At 37.0% G+C, this 12,863-nt stretch overlaps 1 protein-coding gene across 2 annotated transcripts in view; it reads right to left on the bottom strand.

Annotated features, from left to right (window-relative positions):
* The window catches only part of nme7 (NME/NM23 family member 7), a 51,165-nt gene that overhangs the window by 15,262 nt on the left and 23,040 nt on the right, over positions 1–12,863 (bottom strand). Inside the window, exons 12-13 of one of the 2 annotated variants that reach the window (XM_039691619.2) lie at positions 1,885–1,992; positions 385–642 (exon numbers count right to left, since the gene is read on the bottom strand). The exons of the other annotated variant lie outside the window; for it this stretch is intronic. Coding sequence (XP_039547553.2) covers positions 610–642; positions 1,885–1,992 — 141 coding nt within the window. The 3' untranslated portion in view covers positions 385–609. Of the gene's footprint in view, positions 1–384; positions 643–1,884; positions 1,993–12,863 lie in introns of those variants that run through there. 2 annotated transcript variants of the gene reach the window in all.

The following is a 12,863-nucleotide window of genomic DNA, read 5'->3' on the forward strand; positions in this document are numbered from 1 at the left end:
TTTGTTTTTCATTGATTGTGGGGGAATGTTTTTACATCACCTTTGGACTTTTTATTTGATCTTGCAATTTGGGAAATTGGGGCTAATGAAAATTCTGTGTAAGGCTTTTATTTTCCTTTACTATTAAGTGTAGAACTGTGTGTCTAGTGCGGAGGACTGAAGTGGCCAGTGGTCACCATGGCAACTCAGTGCTTTTCATTTTTATTTTTTTTTTGTTCTGGAGACATCACATGCTGTGGTGTTACTTTCTAATGAATGTTTTTGCCATTTTCATGGTGGAAGAATTTTATATTTATGCAGTTGTACAATTTTTTTCAGCAGGAGAGTGTGTAATGTATGAATCGATCCAAATACCAAAGTCACTGGTCAAAGGTTAGACACCTATCAGATGCAAAGCAGTACCCCATGTAATAGGATATTTTGTTTGTGTTTAAAGTTCTTAAAAGTCATTGTTGGACATCAGAACACTTGTCAAGAGTTGCATTTGCTCTTGTAATGTTATTTAAATCTGGGTAAGACCTAAGAAGAAATAAATGGACAGACAACTGAGGCGTTGTTAAAGTGGTCTTTATTTAAATAACAGCCGGACGGACATCTCTCAAAGTTGCTTCACCCATCTAAAATCTTAAAGAAATACTGGACCTGCAAAACACAAATTCCCACAATTCAGTCCAACCTTCCTCAAAAAGACAATAGTTATCCCAAATCACACTATGTACCCTACACTCTTAAAAATATAGGTTCAAAAAGGAGGTTTTCACAGAAATCCCATATAACCATTTGTGGTTCCCCAAAGAACCCTTCAGTGAATTGTTCTTAAAAGTCCCATTTTTTTTTCTTAGTGTGAAGGACATTTAAAGCATCTAAAGAGCGTTTTTTTTCCGTAGAATGTTAAAGGCTCTTTGTGGAACCATAGATGCCAATAAAGAAGCATTTGTAAGTACAATGTACTGGCTAGAGTAGGGATGGGCAATTTATGTCCTGCAGAGTTTAGCTCCAACCCTAATAAAAAAAATCACCTGCCTGTAGGTTTCTTGTAATGTCCTGTAATCAAGACATTGATTATCTGGTTCAGGTGTGTTTGATAAAGGTTGGAGCTAAACTCTGCAGGAGAGTGGACCGACGTTGCCCAACCCTAATCTAGAGTATGAATTTTATTGAAGGTTATTTTGTCATCCAACATAGAAGTCTGAAAGCCCCACTACTACGTAATAAAAAGCTGCGACAGTTGAGTGCCCAACATTCAACAGGCATAGAATAGTGCCTAAGTACGTGAATTTGCACACATCTAAAACATTACAAAGCCCATCATAATAGATGAACCTGCATTAATCTATGATGCACTTTTTAACACTTCATCAGGCCTCGGCATCAGCTCGCCAGCTTGTTTTACTTTCAAACAATTGACTTTCCCTTGAATTGTGCCTGTTACGGCAGCCGGCGTCTGTGCTGGGCCTCTGTGAGGCCTGAGCTCTTAGAATGTCATGGCTGAGTCGGTCAGCAGGCAAATGATTAACAAGGGGCCATTTGTGCTGGGAGGCTGGACAGATCAGGAGTTGTGCACAACAATGACGTCCACCGGGCCAAACCCACTCCCTGGCATAACAAAGCCTTTTTTTTTTTCGCCCTTTCTACCAAACCGACTCTATCCGCCTGCATCCCTTCCTGTGAGACACGCTGGGCTGTAGGTCTGGCTCTGCCCACAGCGGACAGTCATGAGACCTGGATGCCATTTTGTTCTGGGCTTTATTAGCATTTGTGGGATCCAGAAATATTTTTGAAGGCAAACAAACATCCTCAAAGCGAGTAAAACGAGGCCGAACACAAAACGTGACTGTGTCTCTTGCATAACATTGAGTTTGAATGGGATTTGCATGAGCTCACCTCCAGAATCCCATCCTCTGGTAGGTCTGTGCAGTGAAGGCCATTCTGCACTTTGCTTTTGCCATAGAGCGCTCGTAAAGTGGCGGGCCTAAGGTGGCGTGCAATTTCCTGTATGGAAACAAAACACATAACGTGACAACAGCTCTGTGATTGGTTAGTTAGAGCAATGGAGCACATGCTTTGAAACTGTAGTGTTTCCTGTGGATAAAAGAACAGGTGATGATGCATGTGTTGTGATGGTCACTCATGCCCATCGCTGCTGCGAGATCACATAGCATCACATTCTATCCAGGGCATCAGATTACTCGGCATGTGCTTGTTCATGTCACTCAAACAGATTATTACTTCAAAATCAGCTTCCTAAATAGTTCTATGTCAGAGTCACTTCTTTCAACTTATACTTGATTGGACATTTTTAGGCTAGCACGATCGATTAAAATGATCGATATATTGGTGCCATACTGGACATATAATTGTTCTGACTGTTTTTACATTTAGATTATCTTTGCGGTCAAAGTTAGTATGCAATCAAAACAATTCTAATTTTTTATGGAATATTGCTGTATTTGTTATAAACAATTATTCCATGCACTTCTTTATTTTTTAAATTTATGTATGCGACATCTATTTCTTTCTCTGATGACGTGTTTACCGGCATGAGGAAGGGATCAACCTGGGGTGCGTTTCCCGAAAGCATCGTTAGCCAACTATGGTCGCAAGTTCCGTCGTTATCAGCATAGTTCAACGAGTCGGTGTTTCCCGAAACCATCGTTCCAACGAACATTCGCAAACAGCATCGCAAAGTTGTTTGGTTTGAACGATAGCTCTCGACCTATGGTTAGAGGGATCGTTTCTATACTGCATGACATTTGGAGGTAATAAATCCTTATCTTGAGCAAAATAAGCAAGCTGACATTCAGTACAACCGGTGTCTTTTATTTAGAATACATACAAATGTAATTTACGTCTTTTAGTTTGTCAAAAGATTTGAAGTAACGTGTTTGAAGAGTGCGCATGTGCGAACGTGCATAGTATGTAAGAACGAGCCAAATATTGAGTCTGGTAATAAAGAAAAATAACTGAGAACAATTAGAAATAGTCCTCAGATGACATTTCTGTAATTTATATAAAACAAATCTAGCGTTAATTGGATCTCAAACTGTTTCATTAAAGGTAGTTATTACTCCACCACGTGCGAAACCAACGATACTTTGCGACAGTGGGTTTCGGGAAACAGTCGTAACTAGCTAGTTGATTTTTCCAACGATGCATCGTACTAATGAATCAGCGAACTACGTCGTTGTACGGGAAATGCACCCCTGTCTCTCATATGACATCATAGCAATAGCAAACCACAATGATCCAATTCCCCATGGACAAAATCAAGTCCCGCCTTAAATTTTGTTCTTGTTCGCGAAGCTTTTTAATACGTCACAATAGGAAAGAAAAGACTATCGCAGCAACTGTTTCATGCCGACTCTAAACTTTAATAATTTAATAACACTGTTAAATATGATCTTTAGCAAATCTCAAAATGAATATCCATTTTTGTACTGTACATTATAATGCTGCAATGACTAACTTGAATGATTAATGTTAGTTTTTAGTATTTTATTTTTTACTTATATAGACAAAGTACTATATAGATAAACTAAATAAGTATACTAAAATGTTCATATTAGTTCATTAGAATAGTATACTTATTATGTGTACATAGATGATACTATGTTCTACTATAAACCTTTTAGGTGAAAATAAGTTATAACTTTTGCACATTTTTTTCAAAGAGTGAGCCATAATATAAAAATAATTGTGTTTATCTGTATTGGACACAATTTAAATACCAGTGTAATCCAGATTTGTGACATTATTTGTGTGAAACCCAATCAGCTTTTATTTTCTCTGGTCAAGCTCATCTCAACCTGACATTAACACCAGTCTGGCAGAGAACAGGCTGCTCAGCATTCTAGGCATGTTGTCATCTAGTGAAAAAAAAAAAAAAAAAAAAAACGGTAACAGCGGAATACAAGAGATACGAAAGTCCCACATAAAGACCAACACAATAGGACTAATTGAGTGTAACAGTATGAGCGATTTAAAAAATATATGATCACCTTTACAAAGATGGACAAATGTTAAACAAATACTCCTCCCCTGCCATTACAGCGTGACAGAAGTTCAAGGGGTCTTGGCTGAGTTTACTTAGAGTTTATATTTCAATGCCGTTTCAGCAGAACGTTGGACTAATACCAGGTCTTGAGTTTAATTCACGCTCACATGTGCTTCTCATTCAGAGCTCAGCTGGTCAACTGGCTAAGGCTAAAACGAAACGTGATGAAATGAAATATTCCTGAGGACACAAGCCCCGGCGGCTCTACCGTCCTCTGCTAATCTCTACCAGTAGGAAATCTAACTCCCAATCTCTGCCTATGGGGGATGGGTTATCTAAATGTAAATAAATTGGGTTTCCTTAGCCACACCCATCTTGTCACCTCCATTTTGATCTCTGGATTTCCATTTCAGTGGCCTGGAACCTGTTGAAGAGCACACAGTTTAAATAAAGAGCGAGTATTAAGCGACCACACATTGTCATGAGAGAAAGTCTCAGACAAAATGAGTGTTTTGGTTCAAATAAAGACAGCGCTGTAACATGTGATTTCCTTTCTTAAGCTTTGGCATATTTGGAGACTCTTGCTGGTTAGGGTTAGTTATTATCCTTATCTTGTTGACACTGAAAAAGCACACGGAGGCAATCCTTTCTTTAGCTTTATCAAGATATGATGTCTGCTTTGTGATTCAATTCAAACAAGTTTGGGTCGGTATGTAAACGTCTGAAGTGAGAATTTTTTATAAAATAATTGTTTTCGATTTTAATATATTTTAAATTGTAATTTATTCCGGTGATGGCAAAGCTGATATTTTAGCAACCATTACTCTACAGTTGTGCAGCTTATTTTTTTAAACGATTCTTTGTTGAATAGAACACAAAAGAACAGAATTTATTTGGAATAGAAATCTTCAGTAACTTTACAAATGAGTCCGATTGATTTAATCAATAAAAAGATGAATTTCAAAAAAAGATGAAAATTCGGATGCTATCGTAGGTTTCTTCATTTATCTTAACCAAGCTTAATCAGCCGATTTACTTTGTTCTATAGACAAATTATTGTTTAGGTCTGACTGGAATTGGACTTTTAATTCATCAAACACGCATAGATATGCTCCCAGTAAGGCTCATTTTAAGTGCTGAGACAATTTCTGGCAAAACATGTCTCACTATAATTGTGTTTGTTACCCATAAGTGACCTGCAGCAGTTGAGCTTAATGTCACTGTAATGAGTCCTGCCAAGCCCAAACACTGATGATTCTACACAAACTACAGGCTAGGATTAGGAACAAACAAGCTAAGGGAGTTCATTTTCGCTTCTCACTGCCTCTTTGTCTCATGGAACTTCTTTGGGGAAACTGCTTTAATCAGCACGTTTGTATTACCGAGATATCCATGTTGGTGATATCCATTTCTAACGGCCACTGTTTGACGTCAGCATTCATAGTGTGCGTGTGTTCTCATTCTAAAAAGAGCTGCTGCCAGACACACTGCATATACAAACTAAACCTCCCACTACACAGAACATAAAGAGAATGTCAATAGAGAGGACACAATGACGTAACACTACTGTCTATGTAGACCGAGGCGAAAAAATCGTTACCTCACAAACCCTCTTCTCACTGTTCGCTGATAAAATGGGGCCCGTATTCAGAGAGACGTCTCAGTCTTTGAGGCAAGTGACATGACTTAACGTCTCAGTATATGGATATCTGACTCTCGGTGCCATTTAAAAGTATTTGCAATCATCACAAATTACTGAAAAGTAAAACAACTGTAATTTAGATGGGTAAACTAGCCTTCATTGGTCAAATGGGTGAAAGACAATCTGAGTGTATAGCTTGTGTTAGAAGAGCATACCGTTCCAGACTTGAACTCCTCACATTTAACTCTTTATGTGCTTGCTGTTTAGTATGGCATCTGACCCCAATTGGCTCCAAAAGTTAATGAATTTATAATTTGTTAAAAAATTATTATAAATTGTATTATCAGCATAACATCTACATAACATCTAAAATGGATATTTGACTAAAAGAATGTGTTTTACTGTACTTTTTGATTAAATAAATGCAGCCCTGGTTCGCATAAGAGGTTTCTTTCAAACACATTAACTATACCCCATACTTTTGAATAATTTATGAATTTCAGATTTTGTGTGTAGTCTCAGACATTTAATTGACACTGACTGAAGCTGATCACAAGGTCAGAATCACAAGGTTGTTTTTTTGTTTCCTGTGTCCGTCAATGGGCTCTTGCCTGTAAACAGCCATGTTTAATGTATGAGGCTCATTCTTCACACCCCCTCCATCAAAGTCTCTCATTTCATAGCTATCAAAAGTCAAAGGTTAAGATAAATGTTCTGCTAATCTGCCTGGTGTATGTTAATTAACAGCAACAGTTTTAAGCCACATTTATTTATGAGGACCTTTTGTAATCCCAACCCAGCCAAAATGGGTCTTTAGACAAATCATCAATATGTAAATTACAAACCAATTTCTATACCGTAATTAAACATATGTGAACCAATTTAAAATACCAAAAATCATGTAAAATAGCATAAAGGCCAATTTGGTTCCAACACAGTTTTCTCTAATTTTGGTTCAAGCTTGCAAGGCAACCATAAGATCCCATCTTTTTCTCCTACTTCATAATTTCGTCTAGCAAATGTTCAGCTATACAGTAAATGCACACAAGTAGGTACACTTCTCAATGAGCGGCATGAAACGCTGTGGAAAAATTTGACTTGTGCACATTTAAATAGCCTTTAAATAAAATTTACTGTAACCTTTAGTCCCACAAGAGTGACGTAAGACCTAGAGAATTAGTGACACCATGATTGTGCTTTCACCATTGTGTCCTCAAAGAAAACACTTCACCACAGGTGGTGGCAAGGGAATTGTCCATGTAATTAGAATGCTTGAAGTCATTTGAATAAGAAGCATAGGGAAAGGGCAATGCACAAAGTAAGCATTCATCTAAAGGTGAGGCCACATTTAGATTTTTTTTGGAGAATTTTCTTGGGGCGAAATCCTGTCATTTAAATAAGGATCCATGAAATTGACAATTTCATGTGGAAGCGGAAATATTTTCCAACGGGTTCAAGTTAGTCACTCGAATTCATCGCATTGACCAACAGAAAGCTGCTAGGGTTGAAAGTGGCCTAAAGAAGGATTGTTAGCTGAAACACAGGTATTTGGAATTGGTTTTAAATGATTTAAACCATGGGCACTCAGGGTTAAGAAATATCTATATAGTGCCTTGTAGTAATATATTTAGTACCCAAGTGCCTTGGCAGTAAATGTTTGTTTTCTTTTCATGGGTTGAAAATTACTTTTGTGTGAGCCGTGGTGCATACATCGCAATATTATGCGACACATCTTTTTGCCCACAAATTTTTGCCAAACACTTTGCTGATGTGAATGTATCTTAGGCATGACAACAAAGGCAGTGTTAAAGGAGTAGTTCACTTTTAAAAAAAACTTTTGCTGATAATTTACTCACCCCTATGCCATCCAAGATATCCATGTCATTCTTTCTTCAGTCGAAAAGAAATTAAGGTTTTTGATGAAAACATTCCAGGATTTTTCTCCATATAATGCACTTTACTGGTAACCAAACGGTTCAAGGTCCAAAAGACAGTTTCAGTGCAAACTGTTCAAAGGGCTTTAAATGATTCCAGACGATGAATAAGGGTCTTATCAAGCGAAACGATCACTCGTTAAAAAAAGTTTAAGTTTTATAAGTTCAAATGGTCACCTTGCTCTGTTCTGTGATGCGATGCACATTCGTGACTCGCCTGTTCGAACTCGTTTATCAAAATGAACAAATCTTTTTCGTGTCATTTGGTTCATTCAACGAACGAAATGAACGAATTGACTCAGAAAAAAATGTGTTAATTTTACCGTTACCAGTAAAGTGCATTATATGGAGAAAAATCCTGGAATATTTTTCATCAAAAACCTTAATTTCTTTTCGACTGAAGAAAGAATGACATCATATCTTGGATGACATGAGGGTGAGTAAATTATCAGCAAAAGTTTTTTTTTTTAAAGTGAACAATTCCTTTAAGCTAGAGTGAATGTAGGAAAGAAAGTTTGTGTGGTGATATATAGTCTAAACAATATCTTTTGGTCATTTATGATCAAAAACAAACCAAAGCAGACTCTTAACGTTAGGAAAATAGAGGAAGTAGATCTGCACTAATTTGATGCCAGATGACAGGCAGATTGTCCGAGGCAGTTCAGGCCACATGGCTGACTCGCTCACTCACTCCCTGTTCCTGGTGCCACTCTGATGTAAGAGGGGCCTTAATTAAACAGCAATCGATGCTGTGGGACGACACTGGAGCCTCCCAAGAGAGCACCGCCATGGTAACTACAGGTCTCCACGGCCCTGACTTTATGCCCACATACGTACAGCACTGACACATGCAAGCACTTAACACTTTTTGAGATCACAATTAAACCCTGACTGATTGAATAACCTCATTTGTGGATGAACAATTTGCAATAAAACGGGAAATGTACATGGGCAGATGCTGTTCTGGCCAGATTTGTTTTTAAATGCAGCTGCTCACTAGAAACACTACACCCTTATTTAAACAGGCTTTTGCACAAACATAAGAGAACCATCCATAGCGCATTCTGCTATTTGTACTTCAGTGCCTCATGCCTTGTCAAATACTCTAATCCAGGAAAAACCTTATTGTTACTAATTGCCTTTGCTATTTATTGGCAGGCTATAACATGTTGGTCTGTCATATTTCTCACAGACAGATCCAACAGTGCTGTACAGGAGACACGTGAGACAACAGTGTCAATTGTGCTTTGTTTCTTTGTGTAGCAGGCAACACAGAGAACATGACTAACACAGAGCCTTACTAGAAGAAGAACACACTTAGTAACATCTGAGCGCAGGGCACTCAAAAAAGAATTCACAAACTTGACTTTACACTGTAGAGCTGTATTAAAGACATACAGGGTTCCCACACCTTGATTAACTTTAAATTCAAGGACCTTTCAAGGACTTTCCAGGTTCAATACCCTCAAATTCAAGGACTTAATGTGGGACACGTCTCTTGTCCAAAAAATAACATTAGCATTGAGGTTCCATCGTAGTAGTTTTGTGCGCTTGTGAACGTCATGGCAATGTACAACACAAAGTACCTCACGTAGAAAACACTTAACGTAATGCGTAATTGCGCGTAACTAATGTAAATCAAGCAATCTAGTATTGTAAAGGCCATGAAGTGTTAGCAAAATATTAATATTATATAAAATACAAACAATATAGATTTTCTTACAGAAAACTTCTTGCACGAAATAAATTCAAGCACTTTCAAAGACCTGTATCTGTGTATGTTTATTTTTAAAAACTTTCCAAAATTATTATTATTATTTTTTTTCAGATTCAGAAACTTTCAAGGACCTGTGGGAACCCTCCATAAAATTGTGTTTACTTTTGATACATTTGTAGGACATGTATACACAAAATGCTCTTGAGTAAAGTAGGCAAACACTGTGTCCAAACATCTAATACTTCATCTTATCTCCATTGTCTGTGAAAAATCAGGCACGGTTACATTACTGTATAGGTTTACCGTGTTACAAGTTACCCTTCGTTTCCAAGTGGAGGTTCAGTTACGGTATTTTGGAACCTGGAGCTGAAAGCCAGTCAGTCATTGACAGGGATTCAGTTGAACTTTGTCAGTTGATACGATCTGTCGGCACAATACATTATTCATGAACTCCAACACCATATGAGACTTAAGCACAACTAAGAGAACAGGATCTTGGTGCGTTCTCACACCGAAAACAAATGGCTAATGTCTTCTGTACAATCATGGACAGCTTTGGTCAGCCTTGGAGCTTATTAAGTTCAAACAGACTCATACAGAATGTAAATGAATGCAGAACGACAGACAATAACAGCAGGTATTAACACAGAAACTGGAGAATTAATTATTTTGTGAGCTTGGCCTGTTCTAATAACATCGCAGAATGCAACTTCACACTTTTGGGAACAACCTTGCACAAGGAAGTTTTGTCTAGAAAGACATTGTTTCCTTGTGTACACAGACACTTGAGTATGATAATCTGGTTACACTGAATAATACTGTCAAAACAAGGAATAAGAAAGTTAAAATCTGCCACCAATTGACTTGAGTTGACATCTTAAAGCCCACAGGATCCACCATGATGAATTTCACTACCTTCACACAGATCTCCTTGCACTTTTGCACTTCTATCAATATGATAAAGAGATCTGACTGTAATATAAAGGTAAGGGAGAAAAGCAGTGTTCCACAGCTGATATCATTCCTGAATACAGCAATACTAAACAACAAATAGGTCAGAAGACAGAAGTGTTCAGAAACCACATTCTTAAAAAATTACTGGTTAAAAAGATCTTTATGTTGACCTTGACCTAACACTGTCCTAAAATGAGATTAGTCAAGCGAAATGTCCAAAGTTGGGACATTAAAGTCTGATTTATGACCAATGTGAAATCACATAGGGTGCATTGTTAAGGTTTTCAAGTCATTTTAATCGCTATACGTGAATTTAGGCATAAATCATAATGTGCAATAATAAAAAAGGATATTGATTTTGAGACTTGCTAAAGATTACATTAACAGTGTTATTAAATTATTTGTGTTTTTAAAGATCAACATTAAGTAAAGGTTAGATGACAGCAAACGTATGCAAACTGTAGGGAAATAAACATTTAAATATTCAATATCAACTGATGCCAATAATAATAAAAAAATCTATTGGCCAATAGGAGATATGGTACTGAAATACTGTGCATTCTAAACTATTTGTTTTATTTTTTATTTCATTTTAATTAATTTTTTTAGTAGTAGTGTAAATTTGTAATATAGGCCAAAATAACTGGGAATGCATTGGTATTTAAATTATGACCACAACCAATAAACTGATAATTGTTCTAAAGGACAAAACAACAAGGTCTAACTGATCTCATGCTTTCTTTACAGGGGCTGATGCTACACTAGGACACAAAGTGGTCCAAAATTAGCTAAATGAAGCATGTGTCCTCAGGTTAATTTTCAATATTGCGGACATAATGTTAGACACATGTTATATTCTTGTTTCCAACCATACGATGGACCATGCTGTGGTACTGCTGCCTTATAAATAAATTTTACAAGGCAACTCTCATGGTCCTTCTCATTTCACTACCATTTGGTAAGGCATTCCACGACTCTAAAGTGTGTTCGGCAGTGGGAAAAGCTCAGAGGTGTTACCAGAAAAGAAGAGTGTTTAATGAAGCATGTTGAATACAGACTGACTAATCACGTCATCAAACACTGACCCTTACCCCGTAAAATCCATCACAAGGATCTCCAAACTCTGCAACAGAACATGACATTAAAGCTGACTTGCGCTCGGAAAACTTTATGATGCTCTCATAAAACTTTTTTTAACACATTCCAACCCGAATTAATGTAATCTTTGTGTTTGCACAGGATTTTGAAACTTTCAGCTGAAATGAAAGAAAAACACGCCTGCCTTCAGACTCAAACAGTGATGAAGAGTATTATCCTCTCTTTATGAACTACAACTAATCCTTCACAAACAATGCTGAAAATATTTCTCCCCTTCTTTTGTTCCCACAATCCTGGCGTCTCAAAGTGTTAATGGTTTATCCTTATATCCGCCTCAATTTGGTCTTTCTGCATTTTGGTCCAGCAATGTAATCTTAAGGATCGCTGTAGCCAAGGACTGGGGTTCCAAAACTTTTCCATTCCAAGACCCACCTAGACAAGTATAATCTATCTTAAGACCCACTGAAATATTTGGGATGGGGGAGGGGTGTCAGAAGTACTGTAAGCTTAATCTTAATCAAACATTTAATCAAGTATTTAAAAATAATAATTTTATTTTATAGTACAAGCGTAAAATTTCAATACTAATATTTTCATTTCTTCATTTACTGACATCAAAGAGCATATGAAAATATGTCCATAAATATTTAAAATGTAAAAACTATTTTTAAACTCATTGCGGTGTTCAGCACAGTAGTAGCAGTAGTAGTAGTATTTGAGTTTATTGCCATATCATCATAACTGGCTGCATGGCAGATACATATTAAGTATCATAAGTACATACGTGCGTCATTCACTGAAACGCAAATTTAGCTGCTGTGACGCACAGTTTGAAAACCCCTGGTCTAGGAGACACCAGCAAATATATCAGCATGCCCACATCTTTGAAAAACATTTATTTACGTTTGTCGGCACTCGGCACTAGATGCTTGTGATCAAAACGAGATTGCTTCCAATACAATTGATAAAGCGTTCTGTGGTTCAGTTGACACTACCAGCCACTTTATTTTGACTGTTCATCTGAAATAAATCTGCTCATCAACACAAAACATAACTGTGCATATGGCAAGACTATCTAGCAAGCATTCATTGTGCAAACATTCACTGAATCCAAAGAATAAACAGTATAAAGGCCTTGCAGTTAATATGCTAGCTCCAACATATAGCTGCAACACTCTTATGCAGGAAAAATGTGCTCAAATACAGCTCGAGTGATGATGGCACTCCCTCCTCCACCCCTACCACATTTCCTGTCCTCTTTCTAAAGGTGGTGTTATGGTTATCTAAAAATAAAACAATTAAAATAGTTCAAACAAATTTAAAATTAGAAATAATAACATTTTAAATGTACTTTGAATAAAAAGGCAACAAAATACAGTATCTACATACAATGTTACAGTTTTTTTACAATCACTTTGTTACTATTTTCAGAACCTTGATGTAATTTTTCACAACTCTAGATGCACAACTCACAACCAATGATCAAAATGCACATTTTCAAAACTAACCCTTTTCTCAATTGCT

The sequence above is a fragment of the Pimephales promelas genome, chromosome 8 (assembly GCF_988280905.1).
Source record: "Pimephales promelas chromosome 8, fPimPro1.hap1.1, whole genome shotgun sequence".
NCBI classification, from domain to species: Eukaryota; Metazoa; Chordata; class Actinopteri; order Cypriniformes; family Leuciscidae; genus Pimephales; species Pimephales promelas.